The sequence below is a fragment of the Xiphias gladius genome, chromosome 20, assembly GCF_016859285.1.
Source record: "Xiphias gladius isolate SHS-SW01 ecotype Sanya breed wild chromosome 20, ASM1685928v1, whole genome shotgun sequence".
Classification (NCBI taxonomy): Eukaryota; Metazoa; Chordata; class Actinopteri; order Istiophoriformes; family Xiphiidae; genus Xiphias; species Xiphias gladius.
The window spans coordinates 23,587,515-23,603,627 of NC_053419.1; the positions used below are offsets into that span (position 1 = coordinate 23,587,515).

The 16,113-nt window shown below is 41.2% G+C and overlaps 1 protein-coding gene across 3 annotated transcripts in view; it reads left to right on the plus strand.

Moving 5' to 3' along the window:
• Positions 1-6,387: 6,387 nt before the first annotated feature.
• slc4a5b (solute carrier family 4 member 5b) overlaps positions 6,388-16,113 on the plus strand; it is a 30,689-nt gene continuing 20,963 nt past the window's right edge. Inside the window, exons 1-6 of one of the 3 annotated variants that reach the window (XM_040157434.1) lie at positions 6,388-6,408; positions 11,833-11,962; positions 12,273-12,433; positions 13,887-14,042; positions 14,243-14,350; positions 15,813-15,868. In XM_040157434.1, the coding sequence (XP_040013368.1) occupies positions 11,910-11,962; positions 12,273-12,433; positions 13,887-14,042; positions 14,243-14,350; positions 15,813-15,868 (534 nt within the window). In that variant the 5' untranslated portion in view covers positions 6,388-6,408; positions 11,833-11,909. Of the gene's footprint in view, positions 6,409-11,832; positions 11,963-12,272; positions 12,434-13,652; positions 14,043-14,242; positions 14,351-15,812; positions 15,869-16,113 lie in introns of those variants that run through there. The other 2 variants (XR_005709685.1, XR_005709684.1) reach the window with 2 other exon arrangements.

A 16,113-nucleotide genomic window follows, 5' to 3' on the forward strand; every position in this document is an offset into this window, starting at 1 on the left:
ATGGATTTTTTTTTTTTTTTTATGGTCCACCGGCCCACATTATGATGGTGGAAGCTGCCGATCAGATTGATTTAGTTAGTAGTCGAAGGTGCCGTCGTCCTGGATCGTTCCGGCCCTAATATTTTCTCCCTGTGGGCCCCAGAGCTCCTCTGTCGTCCAGAGACTATTAAAAACACATCAGTGAGCCACAGAGTTCCATCATTGCTTCTATTTATTTTTATTTTTTTTAAATTTATTTCATTATTTCCCTATTTCTTTGTTTTATTAGTAAAACAAACGGAATATTTTGGGCTGTTACTAAAACAAGACATTTGAACAAATCACCTTGGACTCTGGGAAATGACACTGGGTGTTTTTCACTATTGTTGATGTTTAATAGACCAGACAATGAATCGATTGGTTCAGTAAATGATTTTCAGATTTATCAAAACTATCATTAGTTGCAGCCCAGATATATACGATCATCTGATATTTTACATGCAGAATCACAATATGTAAAGCAACTATAAACTAAAGTTATAAAATAAATTGAGTGGCGTATAAAATCGAATATTTCCGCCACTGGTCAGTATCTCAATGGTTCTATTGAAAGAAAAAACTGAGGAAAATGTGACTGGACTCCCCCTGAATGAACCAATTGCACTGTACATACTGTTGCTCTACACACACCCTACCCCCACAATGCCCGCACCAGCCCGCAAGCACGCACACACACACACACACACACACACAGCACACACACACACACACACACACACACACAGACTCTCTGGCGGGATCCAGTACTCGATATTCAGGTTGTCTGTGCAGTCACTGAGAGAAGTCTGTCGGCGTTTGGTTGCAGCACTTTGCTCCATAGTTTCTATACGGAACGGTATTGACATCTGTTTTATTCTGACCATTTTGTGCTTTGTTACAGTACTTGAACGTGATAAAAATCCTCGGTAACGTCTTGATTTGGGTCGTCTCACCCTCAGCTATCACGCCAGGTAAGGCATTTACAAGTTTCTTTTGCCACCATGTTATTTTGACGTGATTTTCCTGCTTGTACCGTTGATTTGGAGCCGTCTAGAGAATCTGAATCTAAATATTTGAACTACCACATTAATTTGAAGGTAAACTAAGTACCGTTAGAGGTCGGAGGACTGGTTGGAGGTGTCGGGATGCTCTGAGCAGCAGAGTAAAATTATATTTGCACTTCATAAAGACTTTGGCAAGTGGCAAGCTTTAAAAAAGTCATTTTGTTTTTGAAAATCTGTAGTCTGAGATCATTTCTCTTGAGATTTTGTGGATCCAAATTTGGCAACTCAATTCAAGAAAAACCCACAGATGACTTTGCGTTGGAACGATGAAATATGGATGGACCGTAGTTTTTCTACATTTCAGGGGGAAGTATTTCCCTCTTGGGAGAATGGAGTTTACAGCACTTTTTATTACGCTGTACTGTGTGTTTGGGGTGCCCGCTTTAATATTTGACTGAAAATGTTTCAGCATGTCACAAATATATGCAACGAAAAACTATCCACCTTTTGAAATAAGGTCATTTTATTAGGAAATCAGGATTTCAAGACTTGACTGATTTTTGTTAAATGTTTGTTTTAAACAAAACCCCATCTTAACAGACGACATCTGATCCCTTACCGAGTGGAGGCAGCCGAGCTTCAGCTGGTGTGCTGGCTCTTTGAGCCGGTCGTCACCAACCAAGAAAATCAGACAATTTTATGCCCAGTGTTGCTGTAGGTGTTGACCTCTTCCTGAGGCAAATTCCCAAGCGAGGGGCTAGACCAAGAGCGATGGCTTGTTCCCCTTCCTCGGTGAACAAGCTTGCTGGCGGGTGCCTGGTGCTGGGACCTCCTTAGGGCCGTGGTTGGGCTCAGCCTGGGAAAACAACGTGAGGTCAATAGACCGTAGTTGAAGTTTGTCCGGTGATGTAAGACACTAACCTCCATGCATCTGTGTGTCGTGAAGAGCAAGGATGTGACTGTCTGTGTCTTATTACTCAACTTCTGTACTAGCCAAGGACTGTCCGTTATTGGACAGACACGTCTGCCGAATTAAGGGAATCCAGTCCGATGTAAAATAAACCCAATTTTTAAGAATAAGGTAGTTGGCAAGAGAGTACCTTGTACCAAGAAATGTTAGGTCAAAGATCAGCGATCCAACAATACAACTTGGCAGTTTCGTCATTAGATCTGCGGCCGTATGTCTGGGGCGTTTGAGTGAAGAGAGGAGCAGATTCATCAGTTACCACCCAGCGATCACTGGGATCCGATGGTGAGAAGAGTCACCCGCCGGGTCCTGTCTCCTGGATAACCATGATATTTGTCCCCAGAATGGATTTAACAAAGTAAATGGGGCATTTTACAAATGTGGTTACTAGGGGGACAGGGTTGACTGACAGAGTTAGTAGACCCGCAGTGAAGGGTGCACTGTGAAGATAAAAGCTTCCACTTAACAACTTCCTCCAAAACACAATGTTTTTGACTAAATCGAGCAGCACACTACCTCCTGAAACCTTTTTTTTCTTTTTTTTTTTGCTGATATTCCTTTTCATTAAATGTTATACATATTATATATGTATAACAATATGCTAAGATTGCCTCTCATTGCTCCATCTGTGTGCTGTTGCGGCCATGAGTGCATGACTGCACTCGTGTGACTGTCCTTCACAGTCAGTGGTCAGGCTTCAGGGACTGCTAAGCGATCAGAAATGACATCTATTGATCAGCCTAGAAAACTCCCCCGGATCAGCTTTAGGAAGAGAAACCTACGTCACAAGTGAACCGGAACAATCGGGGATCAGTTCAGCGTGTACGAACATCGTTTATAAGAACACGTCTAGGTGTCATCAATGCAGAGAAACAGAAAGAAGATTTTAAATTGCTTTGTTTTCTTTGGTTTTTTTTTGTTTTGTTTTTTTGGCAGCAGTAAACCGAAACCGCGTCGATGGCTCAGGATCGCTCACATAACTAACATCCATAACTAACTCCTGCCTGAGGGAACTGTAGGAGTTTCCTATTGTGATGAATTCAGTCCTAGGGAATAATGAGGATAACACTTTCTAACAATGAGCCTTTTAAAAAAAAAGAGACAATGAATGGCTTTATTAACGGTTAACAAATCATTTACTAATGCTTTAATAAATCAGTTACACTGGAAACCTTGCAAGCCGGTTCATCGTAAGACCTTCCCTGCTGCCTTAAACACGAGAGTTAACTGAATTCAACTTGATTTAATGAGTTCAAACTCATCTCATGAGTTGTGAAAAAGTAAAAACTACCTGATTTAAATTCACTGAACTTGAGAACGCAAGTTCAGTGAACTTATCTTAACTTACTGAATACCTTGATTCAGTTCCGTTAACAACAGGTGCAGTTAAACCAAAAAAACGTTAGAACCAGATTTGCTCCTCAGTTTCGTTTGGGCAGTTTGATTTGTCAGTTTTGTCACAGGGGTTTTGTGGCTGTCTCTGCAACTACAGGAGCCATTTTTGTTCAAGCGGAAATACTAGGACAGCATGTGAGGCTGCTCCCAGTTACCTAGTTGGTTAAGAGGAGTAGGGGAGTGGGGACTGAATTAGGTACCACTCTTCATCATGGCAGATTATTCATTACTCTCAGAGGAAACAACCATGACTTAACTTTATATGTATTAAACAAAACACAGCAAGTTTCCATTCATGTACTGCGTGTTTTCTTCAAGCTCCAAAAAAGAGGAGTCTCTGGACGGCTTAACCTGCGAATGGTGCATGCTGGGAAGTCAACACGACACGATGTTTCTTTAAAACACTTGGCAACACATTCACTCAAATCATAGCTTCAAGTTACAAGACTTCGTGTCAGAATATCTCACGATTATAAAATCTGAAAAGGGTCTGAAAATGAAAACTCAACTTTTCAAGTTGAATTAACTTGCAATGAATAAAATTGAATTTATTTAAATTAAGTTGATGATAAAACAAGATTTGTTTCCATTAAAAAGAAACAGCCTTGGGTTGCCTGGTTGAGAAAAATTCCTTTTGTTGATTTCTATTTGGTAATAATACAGTTATAACGGGAAATGGGTAATCCGTTAATAAATACTCAAGGTTTCTAACAAGTCATGTAAAACTTTAGTAAATTAACCATCAGTTAGAATTCATAAACCCTTCATAAAGGGTTCCTTAGTAGAGAGTAGTAAGGGAAGGATAAAAACCAGCCAAAGTGATTTTGTTTTTTCACAACCTGGCAACCCAAAATTAGTTCTTATTAATGGCCTGTTTGTGCTCTATAAAGTACTAGTAAATGACTTATTACCCATAAACAAAAATATTAGTTACAACTTCTAAACCCTATATACAGGGTGACTTATTAGAAAGTGGCAATAAGTCACATGTTTATCTGATCTTTCTGGAAACAAAAATGGCCTCGTGCCTTAATCAGCGTTTCTAACACTTGTACAGCTACAGCTGTGCTATGTCTGCTGTTGCGTATTGTTTATGTGGGGTTTCCTTTTTCCACATAAAACTCAATGAATAAACTTTTTAAGTTTAATTTGAGTAAAGTTTTTTTACTAAGTTGCAAGAGATTTTCATGAACGCTTTCGTGGTTTTCAGTGGCTTTAGGTTCTAGGCTGACGTGTGCGGACACTGTGCCGTTATACAGTTATTTTTAAAGGTAGGATATGAGACATTTAAGTTCAAAGTCCACCCCCGTTTTTACAAAACGACTGGTCCAGCAGCAGTTCGGTGGGAATTCTTAGCTGTTTGTTTTGGTTTCCACGGTTAGAGCTTGTCCTGGAGGGCTGCTGGGGGTTTCCATTGAGTTTTCCCCTTGTCATCCATTGATTTGTTGAGGTTGCAGTGGCACATGTGTTCCCATGTTTGTCTGGCAGCTCACATGGTACAGTAAGGATTGTCCAGGAGGATTCCCGGATCAAAGAAAACTCTGCGGCCAGAGAACTTACTGTAGATTTAAGTCTGATGTATCATCATTTATTCAGGTCTTCTCTTTCTTCACTTTCCAGCTGCATCCATATTTCTCAGTAAACCACCTCCTGCTTGATTCTGCTCGTCTGTTTCAGGATGGATCATCATGACTGGCAGCGAGGGAGAAGTAGAGGTCACCGACACTACGATGACGATGACGGTGAGGAAACGGTAACCCAGCAAGAAGGGGTTGCCATGGAGCTCCTTAAAACCTTAGGTTCAATAAACGACAATTAGTCTGGGATATAGTATGTAATTAGCTGTAACTTCTGCTAGGGAAAAGTTGGAATATGCACTACTATAGCACGACATCAGCTGACATGAAGGCTCTTAAGTCTGCATTCATTTACTTTACTTTCTTTTTTTTTTTTTGGCCACCTGGGCACAGCACAACCAAACGGATGTATTATCAAATTAGAGAGTTGATATGGCAAAGGTGTTAGCAAGCGGTTGCTGATTATGTCATCCAGTGGACACAGAGCAGCAGAAGCATTCATTTGACGTTTGTAAGTCTGATATTCGCTCTCGTTTGGGCTCAGTTTTTTGGGTCTCTGGGAGTGAGGTTGAGGAGCGCAGTGAGAGTGAACCAAAACAGTAAAACAGTGAGCTAAAAGACACCACAACCCTCCATAGAGGTGAGGGGAACTGCAGAGTGATGATTCTCCGTGTTAGCCAATATGACCAACACCTCCCTCTATAATAATATTTTTAGTGCAGCTTTGATGTTGGTCCTTCTTTCTTCTCTAATCTTATAGCCCTGTATTGAAGTTCTAGATTTACGAACATTATTTCAGTAAATGCTTGTCTTACAGTGTGCGTCAATTTGTGCTTAAATCAAATAACCAAACACCCCCATGCCCATTATGGCTTCAAAGACCTGCTGAACCCTTGGCATCTTTCTTTCTTCCTTGACTTCAATTCATTTCAGCTCAAACCGCTGGCATGAATCTAAGGTGAACACTATTGCCATGACACCCACAGCAGTTAAAACATGATAAGTCGGTGGTTATGAATCCAGTACGGACATAATTAATGAATTTACGGTAATTAATGACAATAAAATTAAAAAAAAAGAACAGTGTTGACAAATGGTATTTGTGTGGATAAATTAAAAAAAAAAAAAATCACAATTCCTTTGTAGATGGACTCTACTTTTCTCCCCAAACGGTTACTGTATTGATCCGGGTCCTACGTGGTCTCTCTGTCTGTCTCACACTCAGAAGGCCAGCCGGTCTACATCGGTGTTCCGGTTTCCCACAGACGGAAGAGGCGCAGGCATCACTCCAATTCCAGCGACGCCGACCACAGCGCGCGACACGCACACTATGATCACCACACACATCGCGAACACTCGCACCGAGGGTATTACCACGATAGAGATGAGCGCTATGACGACGACGACGAGGGGAGTACAGAACATCAGGAGCACACCGACCCCACAGGTTAGAAACTCTAAGTCTGTGTGAGATGTGTGTCCCATAATGTATTCAGTGTCTGTGTTCATTTTCTAAAGCTACCCAATAGAATAAAAGAATGAATAGGCTAATAATAATGACTTTTGTGCTGCGGTTTTCATAATGAAGTTACAAAGTGCTTCACAGGAAAAAGTAAAAAGGGCATTAAAAGCATACAAATCTATGAAACTGTGAAACAGAAAGGATACAAAGAAAAATACATATGCCAAGAATGTAACGGTAAAAACAGATGAAACATGAAATATTCAAAGAGAAAAGTTAAACTGAGCGCACACTTTCATGCTGTTGCACTCAGCGTTCAAGTTATAAAACTTCTGGGACACGGGGCGCTATGGTGAACTAGAGGTTAGGATGCCGACCCTGAACAACAACACCTGCGTTTCCTGACCTTTGTTACATGACAGTTCCCCCAACTTTGTCTTGTCATTTCCTGTCATCACTGCTCTGTCAAACCTCTCAAATAAAGGCATTATGATGAAAAGAAGAGAGAGAATAAATTGCTGTGCCCCCAATTCTTGTGTGATAATCCAACGAGCACTTCATTTGAAGGATGCTCTGATTTTCAGGTTCTAAAACTAACTATCAGTATGTAGTTTTCCTGTTTTGTCTAAAACGTTCATATTGTGGGTCATAGTAACCGTCGTTATATCCTCTAGAGGCCACTGGCGGCGCTTTAGACTTGAGGCAGATTTACTCAAAAGCCATTTTCGGATTTTCCTCCTCAGTTTCGATTCACCACTTACTCTGCAAATATCCCACCAGTGACTTGGATTTCCTTTTATTTTCCAGCCTAAGTTTGGGCTTTAAATTGATAACACAGAGTGACTCTAGGGATGGCAATGTTGGTCCACCACTTCGGTCCGGACCGAAACATCTCAACAAGGATCAGATGTATCGTTATGAAATTTTGTAAAATCATGGTCCCCAGAGGAAGAATCCCTCTGACTTTGGTTACTCCCTGATTTTTTTTGTTTTCCTCCAGTGATGCTACCAGTGAGGTAGAGTTCTGTGGTTTTTAGTAAATTATCTCAACAGCAATTTAATGAATTGTCGTAAAAATTTGTTTCTGACATACATGTTCGCCTTGGGGATTTATTAACGTAATAACTTTGGTGAATGTATTAACTTCCATCTAGTGCCTCTGCCACCATTTTTTTTTTTTTTTTACCAAATATCCTCAAAATTAACGACATTACCATCAGCTGTAATATGTTAACATGGTGAACATGGAAAACATCTTATCTGCTAAGCATCAGCATGTTGATGTTGTCATTGTGAGCATCTTAACACGCAGATGTTAGCATTTAGCACAAAGCATTGCGCTGCTAGCACGGCCGTGGGCTCTTAGTCTTGCGAATAAACCTGCCTATTGCAGCTTTAACAGCCAAATTTATTTTCAATTGAAGTTGAAAAAAATGAAACACACCAAACTTAATCGGTGCTTTTTTGCAGCATGGCTAAATGTACACACAGTAGCGAGAGGCGTATGACCCGGCTGGACCTACGCTGTTGGGCAGATGAGCCAAAGGTCTGCCTGCATTAAAAGTGCGTGATGGGGTAGAAGTTGCTGATGCATGCATGTATGCGATGAATATTTTGCAGCATGGTCCCTGTTCCCAAGGGGCCATGAAGTCTGAAGCCTTGTAAGCTGCTTAGAGCTGAGGAACTCCAAGCTGTGCGTGCATGTGTGTGTGTGTGTGTGTGTGTGTGCCTGCCTGTTATTTGGGGTGACAGTGAGTTTTTTCGTGATTGGTATACTTTGCATTTTCGCCCATTCCGGACAGGATCCACAGCGAATGTGTGCAGCAAACACAAGGCCCGAGGCGGCTAGTTAGATGCATTGATGCAGGACTGCAGGGGTCATTCGAGCAGTACAAGTTGAGAGTCTGCGAGTGAGGATGTTCTTGTGTTTCTTGACTGTGCATGTCTGTCTGAGTATGTGTGTGCGCGCATGGACCTCTGGGTGGAGAGTACTAGAGGACCCTGTGGTGTGTGTCAACCCTCTTAAAGCCTCTGGCTCTTTGCTGCTTTGGAGATTTCAGTGGATTTCTGCCACAGCTTAGAGGGGACCTTTTCCAGCTGATTGAATGGCGCAAGTCTCACTTAGACCAAACACACAGCGAATCATGCATGGCTTATTGAAATAACAAAACTGCGGAGACGCGGAGGAACAACCAGAAAGGACGTACGTGAGAAGGAGTGAAATTGTGTCACTTCTCTCCACTCATGGTGGAGAGCGAGGAGTGGTGAGCTAAGGACCTCAACAAGAGGACGGGGAGCTAGACGCCTCTTTTTTTTCCTTTTTTTTTTCTCCTGGGTCCGAACCAAACCGAGGATCTCTGTCCAGCTACCTTTGGGTCTCTCTGGTCAGTGAGCATGCAGGACCCCGGGGCCTCTTTTACCTCGACTATGGCCTCCCGCTGGACCCTACCTGGCTCCCAAATAGGTAAAGATTGCACGAGAGAAGAGCAAAAAGCGTGAAAAAAGAGAGTGTCTGTATTATGCGCTGCCAAAATGGAAGCTAGGGTCACTAGCTGCAGTCAAATTAGTTTAATTTTTGGTATCATGGTATTTACTTTAAGTTTCTTTGGTGGCAAAAGGAGAGAATCAACAATGACGTACTAATGGATATAAACTTTACTCTCCATTATCCCCAATCCTACAGTATAAACTGACTGCAAACATCAAATACACGTATTTAGGATCTTCTGTTCTGGTTCATATTTAATGTGATCTAGGCATTGATATTTTCAGGTATTTATTTAGTTGTAGAAATAGTTACAGTGACGTGTTGAATCAATTGATGTTATTAATGGCTACAAGACCCAAAGAGACAATTATAAAAAACAAAAAACTTTAAAGATTCACTTTCTGGTCTTCAATCTAGTGGACAGCTTTGGTTACAGTTATTTAAAGCAGCATTTTCAGGTCCACGTGGGGGCGGCGGAACAAGCTGTAATCACACCATTTACATATCGCCTCATTAAGTTGTTTCGGCTAAATTGTAAGCCCAGAGTTGTGTATTTGCGCACCCGGCAAACATGGAACAACATTAGCATTAATTGAGAGGGAAGTTTCTGGCCACTTGATGAATGTAAGTCCAGTATATTTGATGCTGGTTTGGTCTCCACTCACCCCTGAGAAAAATAAGTGACTCTTTAGCTCCTAAATGCTCCACCAGCAAGGATGTGTGTGCAGCGGACGAGGGGGTGGGGTGGGGTAATTTTGTATGTGGCACCCATCCTTGCATCACGCATGAGATTCCGATGAGAAATGGTAGCTCGTAGCTTTAATAACGCAAATCCAGACTTCACAAAGTCTCTTGCAGACTTTTGGCCCCCAAATGATCCGAAACAATCCAAACATAATACACCTCGGTCTCCCTCTGTGGGATTACATCGGCTGGTCAGTGATCAGGACACAAACAAACGAGGAACATCAGAGGACCTCCTAATTCCGGCCTGACCTAATGTGACAGAGCTGACACAGTGATGGAAACAGCGTCTGATTCCTGTGGTCGCACGGTGGAACATTGTATTGTATTATGATTATGCACCACGCTGTAGTTAACATAGATTACATAATTGTCCCCTGTACATGGAAGTGTTGATTGACATTGTGAACGTCACTGTCACATGAGACACACATTCTTGTACTTACAGACCACGCACACACACACACACACACACACAGTGTTGGGATTCAAGTGCACAGCGCCCCCGGGCTCAGATGTTAATGTAGATTGATCTGCTCACAGTAAAATTAGAAAACTTGCTGGCCGATAGATTACACATCCCTATCAGACCGTAATTAGAGGAGTTAACCCTCTGGTTTGCTCGCTGAAACAAGGTAATGGGGGGTTGTTTAAATTAAACATGGCTGCTTCTAATGTCTGGACGACTATAGCAGTTCTCCAGGGGGTGTCTTGTTGGCCCAGTGGTCTAAGGCACATTCTGTCTAATTTGAAATGTCCTGGGATTTAAAGCAACAAAGGCCTTTTGTCACATGTAAAACCCCACTCTCTCTCTCTCTCTCTCTCTCTCTCCCAGTGTTTGTTGTTGCCTCCACTGTGCAAGAAAGGCAAAATCACATACAAATATTAGTAAGAAAAGCCTAAAGCTTGTGGCTCCTAGAAGCAGCAGAGTTTATTCCACGGAACAAAACAACATATTGATGAGTTGGCTTTTAATTGTGTCCTAACACTGAAAAATAATCAATGAAAATAAACAATACCTGCAGCCTTTATATACTTTATGTGATAATCCCTTACGTTGTGAAGGGGAAGTTTTAGATACTGTATTTGGTATTTTCCTTTAAGAGCTTACACCTGTTCATTTTAAAATATTTGTAAAACCAATACATAACTAGTTAAATTTAATTGTTAAAATAAAAAGTGATTTTTGTTGAATTTTTTTTGTACACTAGAAGAATATATATAGAAGTATAGTACCAGAGTTACAGAATCCATATTCAGAACTGTTATTTTAATGTAAAACATGGTGCGCTTACTTTCAGTACATAAAAGTATCCTCAGGTAGTCTGAATTCCTCCAAGTGGTATTGTCTGACTATACTGACCTCCACATTTTAAGAATAATATTGTTCATTGCTGAGGAGATATCGCCAATACACTAGAAGTAAAATATAAATATAGTTTTGATACAAGTACAAAAAGATCATTCTCATACTTAAAGTATATTTTAATACTAGTATAAAAGTTTTAGGTGAAATCACCCAAAAATAATGGAAAAATATATAGGGGGTACAGCTTAAGAGGTTTCAGTTTATTGCAACCTTAAGAACATAGATTTGATATAAATAGAAAGTATTCTAAAGTATATGAAATATATTTTTAGATGTATAAAAAATATACTTGTATACTTGTTTACTATCTTGTGTTTAGTGTGTTAGCATGCTCCGCGTACAGCTGATGCTGACGGGAATGTGATTATTTTTGCCGGGATTTGATCGGAAACCAAACTATCGGACAAACCCAAATTTTGATCTGATGTTGGCGCTGGATAAAAGTTGAGGGATCACCAAAGTTGTTAGAATTTCAGTCTGAACCAAGGTGGTGGAGCGACCGACGTTGCCGTCCGTGGTGCCATGCTGCTAGCATGGCTGGAAATGTAAAGTTTGTCCTGAGGGCAGAGCTTAAAAAAAGGCTATTTGGGCTATTTAGTCCTGATCTGGACAGACGTTGATGGTTGTCTTGCTTTCTGGACCAAAGGAAAAGCCACAAAATCCCTTATTAGCATGCTTGTTGGAGCTTTTATCTGTGCACATGTCCATGTCAGTTGGGTTTACATCGGTTGCCTCTGACTTGGCTCAAATGTGAATTCAATGGAAACCTGAAACTGACTCTGTCTCTTGTTTGGCTTTCATTTTGTAGTGTCCCCCGCAGCAGAGCGGCTGCGCCACATACTGGGGGAGGAGGACAGCACGCCAACGCCCACCATATTCACTGAGATGGACACGCTACAGCACGAGGGGGGGGAATTAGAGTGGAAAGAGTCTGCAAGGTACACGGAAGTGCACACAAATATGCAGGGGGTCAGAGTGTCAGAGCTTTCATTAGTTTAGGATTTGGGGTCACTTTTGATAGGATTCAGGGGTTTAGGGTTGCATTTGAGACGTCATGGGTGCTGCGTGACAGGACTATAACACTACACATGATTTAAGCCGCAGTTAAAATTGCATAACAGCATCCTGCTGGTTGGCACTCCCGAACCTGGACAAATCAATCATTCTGTCTCTCTTGAAACAGTCAGAAAAACACCACTTCAGTCACTGAATTCCGAGCCCAAACCTCTTTTCTTCCCCTCTCTGCAGGTGGGTGAAGTTTGAGGAGAAGGTGGAGGAGGGAGGGGAAAGATGGAGCAAGCCTCACGTCTCCACGCTGACCCTCCACAGCCTGTTTGAGCTCAGGACCTGTCTGCAGACAGGAAGCATTCTGCTCGACCTGGAAGGCTACTCACTGCCACAGATAGTGGGTGAGTCACACCGCATGTCTCCACTATCATATCTGTACATCAGAACTAGAAAGAATCACCTAGTACTACTAGAACGAATGTAAACAACCGTACTGCCCACCATTTTCCAAAGCATTTCATTTAGATTTTAGACTGAATGCCTACATATCAGACAGCATAAAATCCACTTGTACACACTTGAAATGTAATTGAAATAGTTAAAAACAAACACAAACTTACTTGGTAGTTGTTTGGTAATGCAGGTGCAGGCAGGGAATAAGTTGGTGGTGCATTCGAGGATTCTCCAACAACTCTTTGTTACCCTTTGTTATTCTAAAATGAAGTGCGAAGGCCGAGGAACAAAAGCTGTGTTTTAGTTCGATACTACATACTCATAGTATACAATGTCTTAAATATGAGATGTCGTAGAATTCTGTTTTTGCAGTTAGTATGCAATAAATCAATGCACTGCTTTGTGCTAAGAAAACCGTAATATCGTCACCTTACAACGCTGATGTGATGGTTGCTTTTTCATACATCCAGCAGACTCAGAGCAACATTAGGTTTTGGAGTCATGTTTATATCCAAACATGATATCTGGCTCTTCAGCTGTAGCTAGTTGCTAGCTCTGGTGGCGTAGAGTGGATTCATCAGAGCTTTTTCTCTGAAAACTCCTGCCTCCTTCGCTGCTGCTGGAAACAGAGTTGATTAGAGCAGAATTTAGAAGCTAGAAAAATCACAGAAACACTCTGAGTCAGGTGATAATTCTCTTTGGGTTTGTCACCGCGAACAACCCCTCTCAGATTAATCATATAAATTTGGTACATTATTAATATGGAAATATTGATTAGTGCAGCTTTAGCAATCAGAATACAACTTGTTTTTTATAAAGATTTTATAGTGTTTTGTTTTCCTTTTTCTTTCCAGAGTTGTCTCAACACCATCAACAATTTATTTTAATCTAGTTTTTTAATTTTTGCAGCTGTCAGTGGTTCCTCACTTTTCGTTTGTGAATTGAAGTGTAGGACAAGAGTGGACTTTAACAGGACACCCAGAGGCATATTGACTTTTTTGGGTCTACACAGAAACACTACTGTAGACCTTTCGAGGAGGACAATAATACAAAAATGTTTGTTTCCTTAAAATGTTGCTGCTAAGCGTCTGACCTTCCAACCGCAAATATCGGCATGTCCTTGAACTCACCGGTGGACAGTCCCTATGTGCAACAGATTGACAACAGCTTTTTAAGAAACAAATCAAGCAAGCTTCAAGTGTCTGTTGATTTGAAGTCAACCTTCGTGGTGTAGTGAACTCAACTTAAACCAGCTGGCTACCTGTAAAACTAGTAAATCACTTTTAAAACCTATGGTTCCATTAACAATGGAATACTTGATTTGTAGTAAATGGTTTAAACCGAGCAAAATCACCTCTATTGTTCATGCAAATTCAACTGTGCTGTGAACTTTGACTCCAGATGAGATCGTGGATCGGCAGGTAGCTGACGGTCTCATCCCCGCGGATCTGAAGGAGAAGATCAGCTTTGTGTTGCTCAGGAAGCACCGTCACCAGACCAAGAAACCAATCCACCGTTCGCTGGCAGACATGGGAAAATCCTCCAACACAGCGCCCAGTAAGTGTGTGTTTGTGTGTGTGTGTGTGCCTTGCACACATTTTCAACTACCAATCACCAAACTGCCAAACTCTTAACTACATCCTAATGCTTCCTCTGTTTTCTGCCATGTTGATCACCACCTACTTCACCTTCCCTCGTTAAAATCGCCTCTTCTGCGCTCATCGTTTTCACGTCTTCTGCTGACGCTGCTCTGTCAGGCCGTAGTCCTCAGGTTAATCTGAGTCGTAGTACTAGTTCAGCCTCTGGGATCCACCGCTCCACAGAGGACCTACGCTCTCGGCAGTCAAGCAGCCTTGGCCGCCTGCGTGAGTCTAAACGCACCACACGAACACGCACACATACATGCACAATGACTTCCAAGTTTATACTGAAGCCTTGTTATGTTTCAGATGTCTGGGGTCTTAGCCACTCAACTCAACTTTATTTATATAGCACCTTTCATACAAAGATGCAGCCCAAAGTGCCTCACATAGCAAGATAAAACAATAAAATGTTAGAAATAAATAAATAAAAGTCAGTAAAATGAAATAAAAACAAGGGACAAAAATAAATATGAAAACCAAAGCAGTTCCACCAAAGAGACATTTCTACTCTAAAATTCTCATGTGGTTTCATTTAAATAGTTTTTTGAGTTCAAATTATCCAATATTTCACAAAAAAAGTCAAAGAAAATCAGGGCCCTTCAGATTTATCTGGTGACCCTTTGGAGGGGCTCGACCCCTAGGTTAGGAACCGATGGGCTCTACCTGTATGGAAAGCAGTTAAGAGCAGCTCCAAAAGTAAACTGCTGCTGAAGCATTGATGCAGTCAATGTCATATATAATATTATGTCAGTCACGGGGGACATTTTACTGCAGAAGGAGAACTTTTCACGCTTAAAGTGCATCTTGCTAAAATACTCGTTGAATAATCGGCTTTGTAAATGTTTTATCAGGAAAGAACATGTGCGCTGAACATGTTTGTCAGACCTCAACGATACACGCATTGTGTTTTGATGAGAAACAGCGAATGTAAACGCAACTCTTGTTTGTTTACAAGAAAACACCACAGGGCCCCTTTTTATAAGGAGGATTTTTCCTACAGGTCTTTTACTTCTAATGAAGTTTTACATTGTTGTATTGGTACTTTTACCCGAGCAAAAGATCTGACTACTTCTTCCACCTCTCATACACGCTCCATACTTGTCTCTCACTTTCTTAACTTCTCTGCTTTATTGTATGTTTTTAATTAACACTGATCCCAGCTAAATCCCAGCTGCTGCATGATTTCAACGCTCGATATGGCTTTGTGCGTATAGACTCACCGTAAATACAATGTGTTGGACATAACCTGTGTTTACTTAAGAGATTTTTGTCCTATTGTGTGCACCTTTGCTGATTTCTTTCGTGAATCTATCTGGGTGAAGGGGATTATGAGAGGATTTTTGGGCTCTGTGCGGTATGTTCTTTTCCTCCTCTCTCTCTGTTCAATTTTATTTGTTTCCAAATCTGCTTTGAGGGAAAAAAAAAAAGGGAAATGAGTCATTAAAGTATAATCTTTCACAGAAACAACTCGTCATGGTTAAGTTGTAGAACACATTGTGGACACGCTTGAATGCCCTCTCTCTTGCTCCTATAACCCTTTAATTGGATTAAAATGGAAATTTTTTACATTTGCATTTTTTTTGCATAATATCTGAGTAGCTACTGTACAAATATTCTCGAAGACAAATCTATGGCATATTGTGTGTTTTTAAATATCCAATCTAAGTGTGTGGTTCATTTACAGACCATGCCCAGAGTCGAAGCATGATTGACATTTCAGACACACCGAGCACGGACCAGGTAACTGTTGTGTTCAATATTTCCCGTGTGCATGTGGGCGTGTGCAACGGCAGGTGGATTTGTGTGCATGTGGGTGCTTGTGTGGGTGCAGCTTTCAGGGTTCACAAAATTATGCTCAGGACTGAGGCTGTTGGTATTCTGTATTTACTTTCTATATTTTTTCTTACTGTCAACAAATCCCATGAAAGGACCAAAGCCAACAACACTTTCGGACTTTCCCTACCCTGTGTGCTGCTCTCAGCCCC